This window comes from Nymphalis io, chromosome 8, assembly GCF_905147045.1.
Source record: "Nymphalis io chromosome 8, ilAglIoxx1.1, whole genome shotgun sequence".
Taxonomy (NCBI): domain Eukaryota; kingdom Metazoa; phylum Arthropoda; class Insecta; order Lepidoptera; family Nymphalidae; genus Nymphalis; species Nymphalis io.
This window is the reverse complement of record NC_065895.1, coordinates 468865-488886: the sequence shown is the minus strand read 5'-3', so window position 1 is coordinate 488886 and position 20022 is coordinate 468865. Positions and strand designations below refer to the sequence as shown.

The window sequence follows — 20022 nt, the reverse complement described above, 5'->3', positions numbered from 1 at the left end:
GGGCAAGCTCCACTGAATATTCATGTGCTTAATTTGTGTTTGTAATTAATCGTGCTTGACGGTGAAGGAAAACATTGTGAGCAAATCTACATGTGTCTAATTTAATTGGAATTATTCCACATGTGTATTCCACCAACCCAAATTGGAGCAGCTTGGTGAAATAAGCACCAAACCTTGTCCTCAAAAGGACCGAGGCGGAGGAGAGGAGGCCTTAGCCCAGCATTGAGACATTAACAGGCTGTTACGGTTATGGTAGTTCAATTGCATTACAATTTTTGATTTACTGTGTATAAGCCATTGAGTCAGCACACACCATTTTTATAGTTATATATTATATTCATCAGACTCATCAATTCCCTAATCAATTAATTAATAAATACATTGAAATACTAATTGTTCACTCAATTAATTAAAAAAAAAAACAAACCATTTTTAATCTTTTGCTCGTATTTTAATCTGGATTTTTAAAAAAAGACAATTTTACAAGCCACTTTTTTATAATATTTAATTAAAGAAAAATAAACAATTACGCCGTGGAGTACCGGCTTAGAATAGTACTCCCCCAATCTCATCCCGTGGGTGTCGTAAGAGGCGACTGAGGGACGGGGAAAAGGGGGGATGGGCAGCAGCGTCCCCCCTCCCATAAACATCTTACCCCCTACTGCGCTCGCCAACACGCCTGCCCAGCGCGGCGAGTATGGGCAAACCCCTCCCTTAATGGCAGATGCGCCCAAAAAAAGGCCCCCAGTTACCGGCAAGCCCGCTAGGCCCGACCAAGGTAGCGGTCGCGGTATCGGCAGGGCAGGGGGTGCTAAGAATCACCGGTTTACGGCAGGCTACCGTATAAAACGACTGAACATGGCAACGTATAATGGACGCTCGATGAGGCTGGACCATCACCTCGCCGAATTAGAAGTAGAGTTAAGTCATATAAACTGGCATATACTGGGGTTATCTGAAGTCCGAAGACAGGGGGAGGACACGATAACTCTAGAGTCCGGTAACTTACTCTACTTCCGCGAAGGTGATAACCTCTCCCAGGGTGGTGTCGGTTTTCTAGTCAAAAAGGATCTCATTAGCAGCATTGTGGAAATCAGTAGTGTGTCGAACCGGGTAGCGTACCTTGTCCTAAAACTTTCCGACAGGTACTCCCTGAAGGTCGTACAGGTATATGCGCCAACTTCGACATACTCTGATGATGTGGTCGAAGCGATGTACGAGAACATCGCAAAGGCCCTCAACGACACCTCGAAGGCCCACTACAATGTTGTTATGGGAGACTTTAATGCTAAAGTGGGAGTACAAGATAGCGGTGAATCGAAAGTCGGACCTTACGACTTGGGCTGCAGAAATCACAGGGGGCAAATGCTGGTAAACTTTCTCGAAGCGCAGGGGCTTTTTTTGATGAATTCTTTCTTTAAAAAGAAGCCTCAGAGGAGGTGGACCTGGCGAAGCCCCGATAACGTGACAAGGAACGAGATAGACTTTATCATTTCGAATAAAAGGCACATATTTAGAGATGTTTCAGTGATCAACAGGTTTAATACCGGAAGTGATCACCGCTTGGTTCGAGGCACTCTAAATATCAACTTAAAAGCCGAAAGATCGAGAATGATGAGGTCTACTCTCCGACCTACCATGCTCCAAGCTGCTCAAGGCTCCGAAAAGTTCCAAATGGAACTTCAAAATCAATTCACCGCGTTGGAAACCATAAGCAGCATTGATGAGAGAACCGACACGCTGGTCAAAATACTGCAAAACACATCCCGCAAGTGTTTTCCGTCACAGAGAAGAGACAACGCACCAAAACTCTCTGCTGAGACACTCGAGCTCATGAGAAAACGACGAGAACTACCATCGTTTTTGTCAGATAAGGCCTTAAACCGAACAATAAAAACGCTGACGCGACGCGGTCTCCGACGCTCCAATACCCGTGCCATCAAGGCTGCGATTGAGCAAAATCGGGGATCGAAAGTGTTCGCTCGCAAGTTTGGGAGGCCGCGTCTGACAAAACTTAAAACTGAAAATGGTGGGGTCGTTACCTCTAGGCCTGAGATTATCGGAGAAGTAGAGAGGTTTTATGGGCAGTTGTTCTCTTCAAGATCGGATAAACCCGTGGGAATCAGTATTGATGAGCAGCGCGCCCCTCTTATGCGCCATTACTCCGAGGAGCTCCCGGTCGTTGACCAAGGAGAGATTAGGGCAGCTCTAGAACAGCTTAAAAACAACAAAGCTCCGGGAGATGACGGAATCACAACAGAGTTGCTTAAGGCAGGCGGGACTCCGGTCCTGAAAGAGCTAGCAAGCCTCTTTAATTCCGTCATCCAACATGGCAAGACCCCGGAAACGTGGAGCGGGAGTGAGGTGGTACTGTTTTTCAAGAAAGGTGATAAAACCCTCTTGAAAAACTACAGACCAATCTCCCTCCTGAGTCACGTGTATAAGCTGTTCTCAAGAGTCGTCACGAACCGTCTCGCCAGACGACTTGACGAGTTCCAGCCCCCAGAGCAAGCCGGCTTTCGATCAGGCTACCACCGTGGACCACATCCATACTGTTCGGCAGATTGTGCAGAACACCGAAGAGTACAATCAGCCGCTGTGTATGGCATTTGTGGACTACGAGAAAGCCTTCGACTCCATCGAAACCTGGGCAGTGCTCGACTCATTGCAGAGATGTCATATCGACTGGAGATATATCGAGGTACTGAGATGTCTGTACAACGCCGCTACAATGACTGTCCACATCCAGGACTGTAAGACGAAGGCGATCCAACTGCGCAGAGGGGTGAGACAGGGGGATGTAATATCCCCGAAACTGTTCACCAACGCGTTGGAAGACGTTTTCAAAACGCTGGATTGGACTAGGTATGGAGTCAACGTAAACGGCGAGTACATCTCACACCTTCGATTTGCCGACGATATCGTCATCATAGCAGAGTCGCTGGAACAACTCACCGAAATGCTGCGTAGCCTAGGCGAGTCTTCCCGGTGTGTCGGTCTCGGTATGAACTTGGACAAGACCAAGGTCATGTTCAATAGGCATGTCGTGCCAGGACCGATATACGTCGAGGGGAAACCTCTCGAAGTTGTTAGTGAATATACCTACCTAGGACAGATAATACAAGTCGGTAGGAACAACTTCGAGAAGGAAGCCGATCGAAGAATTCGCTTGGGATGGGCAGCATTTGGCAACCTTCGTCAAGTCCTCAAGTCGTCTATACCGCAATGTTTGAAGACGAAAGTCTTCAACCAATGCGTCTTACCTGCCATGACATACGGTGCCGAAACGTGGACACTAACTGCGGGACTAGTCCACAAATTCAAAGTCGCTCAGCGTGCTATGGAGCGAGCTATGCTCAGAGTATCTTTGAAGGATAAGATCAGAAATGAGATTATCCGGAAAAGAACCGGAGTCACCGACATAGCTTGCAAAATTAGCAGGCTGAAGTGGCAGTAGGCTGGTCACGTATGTCGTAGGACCGATGGCCGTTGGAGCAGACGAGTCCTAGAGTGGAGACCGCGAATCGACAAGCGCAGCGTAGGGCGCCCTCCAGCCAGGTGGACCGACGACCTTAAGAAGGTGGCGGGCACCAACTGGATGCGGAAGGCGGAGGACAGGGAGCTTTGGCGCACCTTGGGAGAGGCCTATGTTCAGCAGTGGACAACGATTGGCTGTTGATTGATTGAAACAATTACAAATAATTTGGAGACTATTGCAATATTCAAATATATAGAAAAAAACAACTATCATAGGATAGATATAATGACCCAGTAGTTAGAACGTGTAAATTTTATCCGATGATTCAAATCCACACAAGCACCACTGAATATTCATGTGTTTACTTTGTGTTTATTATCATATTATATCTTATCCGTCGTCAATGAAGGAAAAGTTTGCATGTATTTAGTTTCACTGAAATTCTTGGAACATTGGAACGGCATGGTGGAATAAGCTCCAAACCTACTCTTCGAACAGAAAGGAGATCTTAGCCCAGCAGTGAGACATTTACAGGTTGTTACTATTACTATGCTATAAGAAAATATAAGGCATGTAACAAAGAGATCCGTGTCCATTTTCAACTACACATGCGACAAAGAAGTAAATTGTCAATACAAAATATTAAAACTTGTTGATAAAACAAGTTGTTATCTGATCAAATATATTAATTGATGTATCATTTTTAAACCAGACGATTACTCATTTAACTCGATAATATTATAATCCTTTCTTACCGAATTAAAAAAAAAGATATAAGCATACATAAAAAATATGTATATAAAGAAAAAGAAGAAGAAAAAAGCAAAGAAGCAAAGAGAAATAAATAAAGTAGTGATTTATTTTGGACATTTAAAAACTCTTATGATATAGAGTATTGTTGGATTATGCAAGTTGCAAGACAGATTTCAACACATTTTGTGAAGCCACAATAAAACTTCACAGGGATGCAGTCATACATTTAAAATAATTGTCACTTCATTTATAAACTATTTTGAGCTTGTTTAGATATTCAGCTATACTTATATTTTTCATTATAAATTCATTTTGTGGCCACACACGGTATCTCATGTACTTTCACTATTAATTCCAAGTTTAATATTTTATCATGATATGATAACCAGCTATAAGAAAATTATTAAAATATAGTACTTCAAGTTAACTTATTAGATTTCCGAGTGAGGTGTTTGTTCCCCATTATGTTTTTAAAAAAAGTAAAAGAGACCCACTGTCATTTAAGCTAAAAAAATCTATGCTGTTTTTAAATATTCCTATTTAGTTTAAATGATTCCAACAGGATTGATCCTATGACTTTTACATCACTAGACCACCTGTGAACCATTGCACCATTAACTCTATATATATATATTTTTAATATATATAATAAATAAAAATATATGTATCCAAAAATGCAACAATTTTTATTCAATAACTTATAGAAAGAAGTATAGATTGAAAATGAGTATATAGCTAATAGTATTAATTTAAATTATCATTTTATTATGAAGTAAAAATACTATGATAACCACAAAAAAAATTATAACTTTAAAAATATACTTTGAAATCACTCCAGACCACAATTTATCTTACATTTGTGTATGCATTTATTTTATCCCTGAAATATATTTCTGGTAGTTATAAATACCATAGACTGAACCACATTTATTACTATTAATAACAAAATATTTAAAATGATATAAATGGGAAATCACACTTAAGTACTCATATCACAATTTATATTGTTTATTGCTTTATAAATATTTTTTTACATAATAATAAACATTTTATTATAATTGATCTTATAAAGTTTTCAGATAAATCAAATGACATTAAAAAAAGAAAAAAAGTAGGTATAAGAATTTAATTAAATTACATTTACAACCAAAACATTCTAAAGACATAAAAACTTATTTTAAATATAGAAACATTATTTATGATTGCAATAATATTGTTATGATATGAATTAAATAAAAACATACAAAGAAAATGAGTCAAGTTTAATAAATTTACGACAAATTAACTACGTCTTATTTTTAAATATCTGTTAACCTTGTGAATCAGCTGATGACACCTTTGTTCTGGCCTACATTTCGATTATTTCGTAAATTAACAACTTGTTCCAAATAAAAACGAGTACTTACCTCTTCACGACGTTTAAGCCAGCGGCCGCAGGGACTTTCCTCCAGGATTTCACTCTCATCCTCGGAATCCTCTCCACTTTCCCTGGGCGACTTGCGCTCCTTGTCGATGCTTCTGCCGCCCGACATAACACTGTTTTCGTGACACCACAGAAACAAACGTATTCACCGCACAGTCAACAAATAATTCACTGATGTTTTTTCGAAGAAAACACTAGGAAATATTTTCAAAATACACTTTTTCTTGTAACCATAACCAAGGTTGCAAGACTAGATGTCACTAACGTTTCATCCCAAACCATTATTTGTTCCACGACACAGAATAGAAAGCCTTTTCTTCAAAATGTAAAGTTTAAAGATTTCTCTATATAAAGCAATACAACGCAATGAGTCTAGTAAGCTTACTCATGATAATTGAAATAAATTGTTCACCGGCGTATCTCTCGACGTATTTCTATCCGACACAAATATAAAACCAGAGACACGTTTACTTTTTTTGTCCTTCTCAATAGTCATAGACAATTCTGTAAGTTAAAGGTTTTTGACTTTTGTTTGATAATTGATAATAAAATAAAATTAGAAAAATAACATTAAATAATTTACTGTATCTATTAAGCTTATTTATTGCAGAGTATAAAGTAAACATTATATTAATTTTAAATATTTTAAGACGCCATCTATGGACACGCTATAAAAACTTACTTATCTTAGGTACAAAACTTTACAACTGTAGTTAGGAAGATAGTATTTTTAATAGTTTACATGTACATTTATTTTGTTTTATTAATTTTATTAATTTTAATAACTAAAAATGTAATGAGTACGAAATTTTCTGTACGAACAACGCCATCTATTAGAAAATTGTAAAACTTCTTGTTATCAGGCGTCACAAAAAATTAAATAGCAATATCTTTAAGCTTGTCTTGTGACGTTTCAGTGTATTAGATATAATTTAAAAAAAATAGATGGAGCTTCAAAGTAAGGAAAATATATAATCAAATAATGTGATTTACTTTCTACATTATGTAGAATGTAGAAAGTAAATCACATTATTTTAGTGCATATCATACATATTAGTAACATCGTAAGTGATCATTTAGTTCTTTTTTATTTTTATTTACGGGACCTAAGTTTTTTTTTATTTTCATTCGACGACGATTCTTTCAATTCGATGGAAACATATTGAAAATATTACTTCAGATAATAATTAATTTAATGCTCCGTTTTAACCCATTTCTTCTTAGAGATAAACTAAGGTAGATACCCAGCCACCTAAAGGATGAAACGGGCTATATTTACGGGCGGATTCTTACCCAATAACTTCGATGGCCGTTTTTGACATGGATCGGAAAGGCAACGGGATCGTTGGCATTTTTTTAAATCTTAGTTTACAATACTATCATTAGCACACTGCTGAAAGATCTTACCAAGCTAAGCTTGGCTTAAGTTGCCCTATAATTTTTTTTTGCAGAATATGACCCATGAATATATTGCTTATTTAATTCATATATTTACGATTAAATAGATTGCAACTGCTTCTATATCCAAGTAACTAGCTCATAAGGCTAAGGTTGTCTCCCGGATCTGGCTAAAAATAGGTTACTGCAATTTTCATTCAAAACATTCTTAATTCTTTAATGAGTTAGGGTAGGAACTAATACACTCTACACAACTACAAAATACAATTTGGAAGTAATACACTCGTTTTACTGAAGCGTGCTTCGCCTAAGCTTCACCGATCGTCGTTACATATGATAATAAAATTAAGGGAATAAAGAGTGTATCTGCGAATACACTTGTGTTTTATAATACTTCCTGCTTTATGGTACTTGCTACTCATTTCGGCATATTCAGTCCATTTGTGGATATTTGAAATTTTTTGGACACATAAAATATTGAATTTACATTGGCATTGTAAGAAATGTTAACCATCGCTTAGATCGCCAATGCGCCACCAACCGTGGGATCTAAGATGTTATGGCCCTTGTGCCTGTAATTACACTGGCTCACTTACCCTTCAAACTGGAACACAACAATACCAAGTACTGCAGTTTTACGGTAGAATATCTGATGAGTGGGTGGTACCTTCCCAGACGAGCTCGCACAAAGCTCTATCATCAGTAAGTTCCTAAGGCTTAGGGCGCATTAGCGATGTAGGGAATACTGATAATACCTTTCAGTGCCAGTGTCTATTAGCAGTGGTGACTACTTAACATCAAGTCGTTTATCTGCCAGTCCCCTCACTATAGTAAATGAATAACACGCTAAACCAAGATAAAAGTTGTCTTTACATTACAAGTAGTGCACAATAACTGTTAATGTTAGAGATTGTAACATTAAAAAGCGCATGTACGTTTCGACGTATTCATTAAGGCTATTCTGGGCTATAATAGACGCAAATACTCTCGGTGAGTACCTTTCTAATATCCACAGATAGAAGTCGCTTAGATAAAACTGCACAACAGTAGCGTGCTAAACGCGAGCGGACAATAAGATTTACTTACCATAGCATAAAACACAAGCTAAACTCAGGAGAATTTGTTCTGTCAGTGTTATTGTTATCGCGTTCGATTATACTGTATAAAGTTGATGTGCTGTAGCGCCATCTATGTGTTGTACAATAAATAAGAAAATCTTAATAAAAATATATAAGTAGATGTGTGTGCGAATTTTCATGATGATTGGTGAAACAGTTTCGGACTCTTTTAATTTAAAACAGGTAATATATCGATCTTTGCAATGCAAATGCACCGGTATGTATGAGACTAGCTACCCGTCCCGGCGTCACACGAGTAGAATATAGTCTATACAAAATGTATATACATATATGTATATAATGATAATAATATATAAAAAGAAGAAGGCTGTTTATGCGTTTGTTCAGGCAATCAACCTTAAGGCTTCAATAAATCCTCATTAGATCATACCATTAACACACGGATATTTCGAGATACGGAACAATTAGCACGGATTCTGAGGAATCTGTACCTACTAGTGTCTGATAATTTCCTATTTAAAAAAGTCTGTTCGTCATTTCGCTATTGATTACCAACTGCTTGCTCGTCTTTTCAGTGGCAGTCGAGGACGTCATTTTACGCGGGTTTATGACTTTTTTACGACACCTCATAACTATCTGATGGGAACTATACGAGACTTATAATCAACTCCAATAAATTGCAACGCTGTCAGTTCGCTTCTGAGAAACAACTTGATCGAACATAATAAAAGCTGAAAAGCAATATTGGTTATAATAAGTGTTATAATGAATGCGAGAATTTGTTTATTGAAATATTATATTGCACAAAACCTTAGGACTCAAACCAAAGATTATATGATAAGCAAATTGTTAATTAATGTATTATCATACTTTGACGACGGTTGAGTTAAACATGGGATTCCCCGATCATCCTGATTATTTAACCAAAGACGATATGAAATTAAAAAAAAAAAAATTACTCAAATAAAGTCTAATTTTCGAGCATTCATCAAAAACGCGTCGTAAAAATGTACAATGTCATTTGTCTTTTATTTAATTAGTTGAAAATCATGATGACATTTATAATACCTTTAACAATGATTAAATATATCTGCCTTTAAAAATAAATAAAAACTATCAGCGAAGAAGATGTATACTGTAATTTAATTCGATATTTTCGATTCGATAAACATTTTAAACAATAAGAAATTACACAAATGTACCGCCGCGCCGTTTCAATCAAAATTGTATTAACTTTCATACGTTACACAAAATGAATTGAGAATTTAACGGAGTCTCTTATAAATTTCGAATAAACGCCAAAAACTTAGTCGTACTTGCCACTCTCATTACCACTAATAACATTTCCTCTGGCTTGCCATTTCCCTGGCGGGACTATCTTCCCTGGAATTTAAATATGCATAAATGCATCAGATTGCAACTTACGAACTTAAGCGATAAGTTTTAACCTCATCTTTCACTGGATACATCGTGCTATAGGATGATAATATAAGCGATATAAACTTTTCCTTACTTAATATATAATAAAGCAAATTTGTTGCTCCAGGATCCAGCCTATAAGAAAGCTTGGAATTTATTCTATGACGCAGCTCTAATATGGTTCGGAACCAAATCCGACACATGGAGATTTTCTAACGATTTCCTTATCGGAATACACACAATTATGGTGTTTTCTAAAGTACTTTTTCACATTCCTTATATACTTATCCAGTTTAATAAAAGAATACTTAAATAATAACGTATAAACTACGGCTAAGTTAATTATAGTAAAAATTATGTACTGAGCCGCTACATGAACTGTATAACTATAAATATAATGTGTTATACAGAAATAAATAATCAACGATTTTACAATCACTATCGGCAAAAAGCCGCGCGGAAGCAGTTCATCGATCTCCTAGTGATGGTGGCCACACATTTTGGCAAGAAACATATGTGAAACTCAGCGTTATGAATTTATTGATGAGTTTGAGAGTCGTCCAGTGCTATGAGATTCCAGATCCCGCAAATACAAAAATCATGTCGAAAAGAAATATTATAATTTAACATGTAACATCAAATGCAGTTTCTTTGTAAGAGTCCATCGTAAAACTGAATGTACGACTCTACATTTCTGGAACTCCAGCGCTGCATCCGCGCAGCACTTTGTTGCAATTTTGAAAGCGCCCAAAATATTCCAAAATTAATAAGCGGTGCGATATATTTGTTGGACGATTAACCTCACGAACCACTGGTACCAGACATGATCTTTGAATGCGAGTGGTCGGTTAAACAAACTCTGTATTCATAATTACAAACTCACTGAAAGTCGGGGATCGAGCGATTTACATATAGAGCGTTCTAGTTGAAGATGAAATTTTATGTGAATAATTTAACTAAATTTTATTCATATTGTTCGATTATCTAAAAGTTAAATAACACTATTAAACTCATTTGTATTTTTTTTTAAAGTTTTTCCGCGTTAATTTTAAACAGTAATTTTTCATTTATTGTTTAAAATACAAAGCCTTTTAAGATACCACTTTCAATTTTTCATCATTGTATCAATAATGTTTGTTTTTTTAATAATGTTAAATATCTATTGGCTCGAGTTTTTAATATAGCTTGACACTTAACGCTTTCCTTTTTATATAAATACAGCTGTAGCAAAAAGCAGAGCCTTTAATAAATATGACTCTAGATGACAAAATGAGACTTCATTAGTTAATAATCAATAATGTCATATAGAGCCGAGAGGGACAAATCAAAATAACAAATATTAATTATTAGATTATTATTAATAATATTACAATAAATAAATTATTTATCGTTTTTAATTGTATCTTTTTGAATGGATCATTGTTGTCTGAAATAAATGTATTATTATAAGTCATATGTTTTATATATTAATAACTTCGTCTATCTTTTATATAATTAAAACAAGGGTTCATAGTAGATGAATAGTTATAAATATGTAAATATTATCTCATACAGTCCAACATCAAAGCGAATAAGATATCTTAATAAATAGATTACAACTTAATAAAAGATTCATTATTGTTAATCATCAACAATAATTCCGGCCTTATAAGTGCTAAAATTGAGTCGCAGGACCTAAGATTTAATTCAAGATTCCTAAATTAATTGAAGTAATTATTATTTGACTTAGCCTAAATAATAAAATTATAATAATAAAACGAGATAAATATTTTTAATATTGTAACAAATTATTATAATTATTTCACGCCTTAATACATTACATACACGTGGTCTAGGGTACGAAAAAAAGTTCGATAACGGTCTATTATAGAATGCCCTTAGTAATGAGAAACGAATGGATTTTAAGGAAAATATAAAAATATCTTACTAAATAAACAAGAATGATGTCGCGACGACTGAATTATAAAACAAAAAACTCACTTGAACAAATTGCAAGTCAAACTCTCCTTTGAGCTCTTATTTGCAAAGCTTATGTCCGTATTCTCGGTTCTTGCGTTAATTTAATTAAAACCTAAGAAATTAGTAAAAGAACCACAATGAGTCTGTTACTGACTTGTTCTCAACATCTCGGCCTGAAAATAAATTAAATGGCGTTTGTTTTTCATCAAAAAAAAGAAAAGTTTTCAAGTTATATTGTGTATCTGTTTGATATTTTGTTTATATTGTTTTTTTATATTTATAGTCAGATATATAAATATATGATCGTTACTTACAATTGTATTTTTGTATGATTTATATTTATAAAACATAATTAAGTTGTAGCAATCCTAAACGAAGATATCATGAAGTTGAATGTTAAATAAATTTGTGTTGTTTTGTGTTAATAGGGATATGTTTAATTTAGTGCAACTCACTTAAATTTCTTTAATTTTTTTAATTTATAGAACTTGCACGATATGTTTTGAAGCGTCTTTCTGTAGGGTTTGTTTGCAGAAGACCGTCATTTAATAAGTAAAAAATTCAAACTCTCTTTAGATATATAGTTTTTTTTCCTAATTTGTTTGCGTAGTGAAAAAAACTTGAGCTTTAAAAATTCTTCTAAAAGCCGAATTAAAGAAAGTATTGTGTGATCATTTAGTTACCATATACATGCAGAGAAGCATTTCTGATAATAAAACAACTTTAAAAGAAAATCTAGAATATCTGGGATAATATTGAGCTTTTTAGTAGAACTGAAGTTTCCTTTGTAAGGAAATAAGCGTTACGTGAGCAAATTCCGAGCCAACATTTGGACAGGATTCAATAGCAAGTTTCAAATATAGCTTAATAAAAGATTTCTTATTGCTTCGATACGGAGTTTCGCGTGCAAGTATCATGACAAAGTAACTTGTTACTAGAAGTTCAATATTATTTAGTAAATTATCGTGGATTATATCCGAAATGAAGTTAGATTGTGAAAGAAAATTTTATTATGTTCAATTATGAGAATACAAACAAAATATTTTAGTCAAGACATGATCGGCAAATATTAAACAACGAATTTATAATTAAAGAAAACAAATAGGTAAATATGGACTAAAAAAAATAGAAATACAGAGTTTCGAACGGTTATAAAATAACCACGCAAACACTTTCTACTCCCTAAAAAGCGAAGGCGGATAGGGGTTATAAAAAGTAAGAGAGCCGTTTGCCGTTACGGTACTCGTATACCGTGTTCTAGTTTGAAGGGTGAGTGAGCCAGTGTAATTACAGGCACAAGGGACAAAACATCTTAGTTCCCAAGGTTGGTGGCGCATTGGTGATTTAAGCAATGGTTATTATTAGTGATGGTATTATATTAGCATTTCTTACAATGCGAATGTCTATGGGCGTTGGTGACCACTTACTAGCAGGTGGCCCATATGCTCTTCCGCCTAACTATTCTATAAAAAAAAGGAAATTAAATAAGGCTAAAGGTCAGTACGTTTGTTCTCCTATAAGCTGCTTCTTTAATTTTCTTTACAGTGGTCGCATTTGGTTAAGAACCATTTTTATATAATTATTATTATCGTAAGAGGAATAATAATCCACCTCATTTTTCTTTTGCACGATTCTTCTATTCGAAATGATATAGCGATTATATATTTTTTTATTTAAAACAGGTAGGGGGAGGGTCAATGGTACCTTATGATGAATGATTACTACTGTGGCATATTGGTGCTGTAAGAAACATTAACCATTCCATAAATCACCAATGCGCTATCAATCTTGGGACATAAGATGTTACGTCCAATTTGACTGTAGATTCACTTACTCTTCTAACTGAAACACATTACTTGAAACTATGAATTTCTTATAAGTGGGTGGTACCTACCCAGCAGGCTGGCCAAAAGCCCAAATGCAAGCAATTGTTATTTTCACAGATTTTTTTTGTATTCTTTGATATAAATACAAATGAAAACGTTATTATTACATTTAACGATAACTTTAATACTCTTGAGACATTATTTCTCAAAGTTTTTACCCAATTAGGATACCTTTGTCCCAAATTTGTCTTCATGTCTTGTTATGGATTCGTCCTAAGCTAATAGACCTGTCATATATCGCAAAACTGTACAACGGACAAACTTTTGTTATACTAGAAGAAAATGTATTTTTATTCCATTGTCACATATATTCTCAACTTCATAAATAAAAGTCAGAGGTATGGCGTCAACTATCAATCTGTATCGTTCGAGGGGTGCGCAACTGAACAGACCTCGCGCGTGATCTAAGCCGCTCAGTGTGTATCGATTGACCACACTTCTACTGCATCATATGGACACTTTATAAATATACCCTACCAGCTCGTATATTATTCGGAAGAGGTGATTTAGTAGTAGAAATACTGAAAGGCTAGAATAGATTAGTTATCTGAATTCCTTTTTTGTGTATTATTCCAACTGGTGGTAGTGCTTTGTGCAAGCTCGTCTGGGTAGGTACCACCCACTCATCAGTTATTCTACTGCAAAACAGCAGTACTTTGATATTGTTGTGTTTCAGTTTGAAGGGTGAGTGAGCCAGTGTAATTACAGGCACAAGGACATAAAATCTTAGTTCCCAAGGTTGGTGGCACATCGGATATGTAAGCGATGGTTGACATTTCTTACAATGCCAATGTCTAAGGCCGTTGGTGACCACTTACCATCAGGTGGCCCATATGCTCGTCCGCCTTCCTATTCTAAAGCAATTCATTGGTGATTATTGGTGATGATTGGTGCTTTGTAATTATTGTACATAAATCTCTCTTAATTTATAAATCTCTTATTTATATGGTATAGAGTGTATAGATTATGACCAAAAATAAAAATATCCTTTATTATTGGAACGCGTGGTAACATTAAGTCAATTCTCAATGTTCTGTCTCAAGCTTTCTCTCACCGAGTGATTTCCAACTTGAAACAAATTACATAAACGCCTTGTAAGAGCAATGTTTTTGGTATAATACTGGTGATTTATAAGGTATGTTATATATTTTGTTGTAAATAATATCCTTTATGGTTTATATATTGCAGAGTATTTTTATGTTATAAGCGGACAAATAGGACGCCAAACCAATTGTTGGCTTGATATAATAGAGACAATACACATTGGATTACCGTCAAGCAATTGATCAAGTCAATTTATTGAAGTAGAGCGATTTCAAGCACAAAAAAGAAGAAAGCCTCGTACATGACTCGTTTATTTTCCTCTTCTAAAAGCTGCATTAGAGACAGGTCGGTTATTAAGAAAGTATTATTAGTAACGGCACAGATGCTTATATTTTATAATATGTTTACATACCTGTACAATATTATTATTGTAAATTTTGTCTTTTTATTATTTATTGTCTTGTATATATGATCCTTGTTTGGTCGAAATAAATGTTTTTATATTAAGATTCACGCGTTCTTACCACTGGGCCATCTCGACTTCGACAACAAGTGATGTGAGGCTTATAAATGGTTATAAAGTAACATATAAACTTGATAAATTCAACCACTTGTATAGTTAATCCATTATCTTTTTTATGATGCATTTTACGACGTCATAAAGGTATTTTTCAAGGAGCCCTAGAAATAAACTTTAGTGTATGCTATCTTTCCAAACATTTCATTGCTGTTAATATTTTACATTCTATAATAAAACCATATCTCTCCCGTAAACACGTGGCTTCAATCACGCCTGGTAAGAATTAAAATTGTTTCATCGTATGAAATAATTTAATGAAATAAAAACTTTGAAGTTTTTTTATTAAGATGACAGTTATAATAACACTGTGAACTAAAACGAGTAAGTAAGAAACATTCGAAAAATAAAAATAGCTTTGGTGCAAATGATGACTGCGTTGAATAATTACAAAAATTCTAGCAACATTCTCTATTTTCTAGCTTACTGTTTATAAAAAAATTGCTAATTGAGTTCTGTAAGAGATTTAGGCTAGATGTGGAGAGTTGAAACAAAATTATTCATAATTAAATTATAATTTTTTTAGTCGAGAATTCTGTTATCTTCTTTTAAACTAAATGAATATTTAAAATTACTACTTATAATTAAGTCAAAGATAATTTAAGTTAATCTAGAACAGTGCGAATACATAATTTATTCATTTAACTAGAAACGGTAGAACAAGGGCTTGGGTCTAATTAGACGTATTAAATTGAATTTGCATAATATTCTTACCTTTTTACCATCATTAGATCAGCTTAATTGATGATCAGGTTTTGGTTTTAACAAGTTTCAAATGTTCCACGACTTCCTCTTCTATTATGAAGAAGGTATTATTGAACAATCTGATAAGGGTTAGTAGGCATAAGGCAGAATTTAATTATTTCCAAGAATTAAAATAAGAATTTAAAGTTTTTCAACATCGAGCAAGTAATAGAAACAGTAAAAATAAATTAGGCTCATGAAAACTTAGTTGTATCTGTCCAGGCTTTTTTATGGATATATGTTTGCTCTTGACTGCGATCTAGATTATATGTTATGTTTTGACAGACATCTTTTTTTAATCGATAATGGAGTTTAGTTTTGTAAATGTCAAGTTTAATATCCGAAAAACAAATGTCGGCACTAAATTCCATAACTTGACGGCGCGCATTATGAAACTGTTCGCAAAGCGCATTCTGCCGTGCGTCAAGTAGTTCAGTTACAAAAGGGGGCAGACTAGGAGGCAACTAGCAATTAGCTGGTTTCGTGTTAGTTTGTTGCCTGTTACTTTTCCTCTGCGTTGATAAAGAGAAATAAGTGCAGGTTGAAAGAACTACGTTACGCGGTTTTTACCACGTAACGTAGTTGAAAGAACTACGTTACGCGGTTTTTACCATCGCCAGAACTTCAGAGTAATTAATTTGCGCTCACACACAGAATGACGTTACTGTCTTATTTGACAGATAATCTAGCTATAGTCCGCTCAGTGATCGAAATTGGATCAAAATCATTAAAAGAAATTCGACGAAAAAATATTATTACTCTTATTTACAATTGATAGCACCTAAACGTATCAATAGATACCAAATAAAAGAAATCATTTTGATAATAAACTAATAAAGAAGTAATGTTGAATACGACTGATAAAAAACGGATTTAAAATAACGCATCTATCAACAAAAGATCAATAAGATTAAAATAAGAAGAAAATTATACCGCATTGTCAATAAAATTGTTATGTTATCAATAAAAAAAACTCTAATAGCTTTTTTAACATTATATAAATGTGTCTCATCCCTTAGGAATGAATGTAAGCGGATTTAAAACGGATGATACGTTTCATATTTTCGTTTAGACCGTTCGCTTGATATCTAATTAGTGTTGGTTGATTTTGAATGTAATTAAGCTTTGCCCTTGTGACAGATATTTTAATATGTACTATATCTAACACGATTCAAACTTTATAATTGGATTAAAATATTATTAAATTTTCGGCCCTTTCGTTTGCATAAAATATCTTGTTATATATTGGACCATGATACTGTGACGCAGATCGCTTGCTTTAATAGTTAATATTTAATGTATACTTTAATTATCGATTATTTTAGAATAATATTCTTTAACAGTCAATTAATTTTTAAGTACATTATAAAGCCTTTAAATGTCGGGCATCCACTCCCTTTGAGGCGAAGCTTTGCTTCACCACGCTGCTCAAATACGGGTTGGTAGATACACATGTGGCGGAATTTCAGTGAAATTAGATATGTGTACGTACCTCACGATATTTTCCTCCGCCGTCGATCACGAGATGAAATATAAACATAAATTAACCAAATGAAAATTCAGTGATGCTTGCCTTGGTTTGAAAGGAAATTATAACTGTAATGTAATCATCGTGTCATAATTTTGTAGGGAGTCCTCCGTGCATATCTGTAGTGTATGACCTCTAGTTACCATCGATTCCTCTTATCATCAACAATTTGTGTCGTTGTATATCTATTACAAAATTGAAGACGATATAACTACTTATAGAAAAGTATCTATATTTGTTTAACAAATTGACTGTACAGATGGGAATCTTTATACTACATACACTTTTCCAATACTGGTTTGTAGATACATATATGGTATCCATAAGACGAATAAATGAATTAGGCACATGAAAATGGAATGGTGCTTGCCCGGGTTTGAAAACATAATCTATTTGCTTAAGATTCCCGTGTTGTAGTCACAGGGCCATCCCGGCTTATATTCGAATCTAATCTTAAATTATATAAAACAATATCTCCCATAGATACTAGCTGTGTAAGGTTTATAAGCAACTTCTTACACCGACATTGTATCGCATGACATTGAATCTAAGATCTTATACAGTTACATTGTGCCTCTGATGACACCAACTCACTTACTCTTCAAACCGGAACACATTTGTTGGTATAATAGTTACGACATTACCTGGAAATATGTTCTAGAACAACACTGGAACAGTTAAACATTACTGTGGCTTCTTCTTCCGAATGTCAAATCAATGATGACAGAAAGAGACAAATCGCTGAACCACATTTATTAGTAAGATCATTGATAATAGTGTAGTTCGATCCTCTTGCATTCGATGTCCACGTATTCATGTTTAAAATCGAGGCATAGAAAACTAAATTAAAAGCTAAAAGCAGTTAAAAATCGGCTTTCACTCATCGCGAGAGAGTAGAGTAATATGATTATACTCTTTCATCGGCTACAAAATGGCTCGATAATGTGATCACCGTGACTACCGGAAGGCTTTGATCGAGAACAATTCTGTTATCGGCATAGGGCAACATTATTGAGCCTTGCTAAACGGACTAAGGAAGACCCTAAAAAAATTATATCATTTTTAATACAGTTATATATTTTTTACTATCAGTTATAATTGTTTGCTCCAATGTTATGAGTATCACATTTTCTAACAAAATAATTAATACATTTTCGTACATACATACAGTTACAAAATATATATTGAGAAGCAACAGTTAATATTTTATTTTTTTAGTTATATTATTTTATTTCTTCGCAAAAATGTATGTCTGTTTTTCTCATCGAGCAAATTTATTTATCTTCATGTGCGAAATCCTTTGTACACTATTTCAGGCCCTTATATAATTTGCTTATTAATGTAACAAAGCTATTACGATATGTCAGATATAGTCTAAATGTAAAATATATTTTTATTTGATAATATAAGTAAAAATTAAGTTATATTTGGAATACAATACATTAAATAAATATATATCCTTATATATAATTCATTATTAACGCTTCTATTGCTGCTTCTATTGCTCTTGTAACGAATATTCTCTAAGGCAATGTTATTATTTCCACAAGAAATAGTAGCCGACGAAGATTTATTATTCCATTGTGTAATAAATCAATCAAATACCCATTTACTTACTGTCGTGTATAAATGTATTAAGTATACAACTGCTTAAGTTAATAACAGCCCGTAAATATCCTAGCCCTGAGCAAAGGTCTTCTCGTTTGTTGATAAGAGGTCAACGAATTAAACCTTGCTCCTCCGATAAGTATGAGTATGGAAGATGAAATATTTCATCTTTAAGTATTAGGAGAATGAAATACGCAAACTAAGTACGTCAAGATTGCACTGAGGTCTTAGATTTTAATACGTTTCCTTTTCACTGAGCTATAAAAAAGGTTTCAAAATCAAATATAACATTATATTGTATGTATTGACTTTAGCTAACTGTTATGCTTATTGTTTGTTCGCCAGTCGTACTGGTAATGGAAATTAATTTAACTTTCTCGAGATTTCAGACTTAAGATGGTTTAATGGCCATTGAGTCTTCTCGAAATTAATCTTTTAAATAAATCGTTAAGATAATTTTAAGTATCAACAAATCGAGCAAGAAATATTATAGTTAGATTTAATTTCAATTAATTAAACGTATATAACATGAATTTATTAACGGATCGCTTTGAGTGACAATTCTTAAACTAATAATAATAATAAAATCCCGGGAAATTATTCACACACGGCCATCTGATCCCATATTAAGCAGAGCTTGTACTATGAAAATCAGACAACTGTTATACTACGTATACTACTTTTCTTTTGTAAATACATACTTATAAAGATAATTACACCCAGAGTCAGGACAAACAGATATGTTCATGCACACGAATGTCTATCCTGGGTGGGAATCGAACACATAAACTTCTATTTTAAAACGCAGATTGTTGAAAATATTTTTTAAAATATAACAGTGGTTATTATTGTTCCAGCTAGCTAAAATTTTTAATGCGTTATATATGTAAATACATATTATTGTACTACATCGTTATAACCAGACTAGTTGGTTACGAGTTAGAGCAGCACATGGTGAGAGAGCTTTGTGAAAGACCGTTTGAGCTGGTACCACCCACGTATCACATATTCTACCACTAAAAAGCAATACTTAGTGTATTTAAAAACCAATAAAAAATAGTCATATCATCGAAATATATGTTATATGAAAGTATTTCTCCTGAAGCCCCATAAGTTGTTATATTTA

At 34.1% G+C, this 20022-nt stretch overlaps 1 protein-coding gene across 1 annotated transcript in view; it reads right to left on the bottom strand.

Moving 5' to 3' along the window:
- The window catches only part of LOC126770189 (nuclear receptor-binding protein homolog), a 73213-nt gene extending 67126 nt beyond the window's left edge, over positions 1 to 6087 (bottom strand). Inside the window, exon 1 of the mRNA XM_050489434.1 lies at positions 5638 to 6087. Within this exon, the coding sequence (XP_050345391.1) occupies positions 5638 to 5763 (126 nt within the window). The 5' untranslated portion in view covers positions 5764 to 6087. The remainder of the gene's footprint in view (positions 1 to 5637) is intronic.
- Positions 6088 to 20022: the final 13935 nt, after the last annotated feature.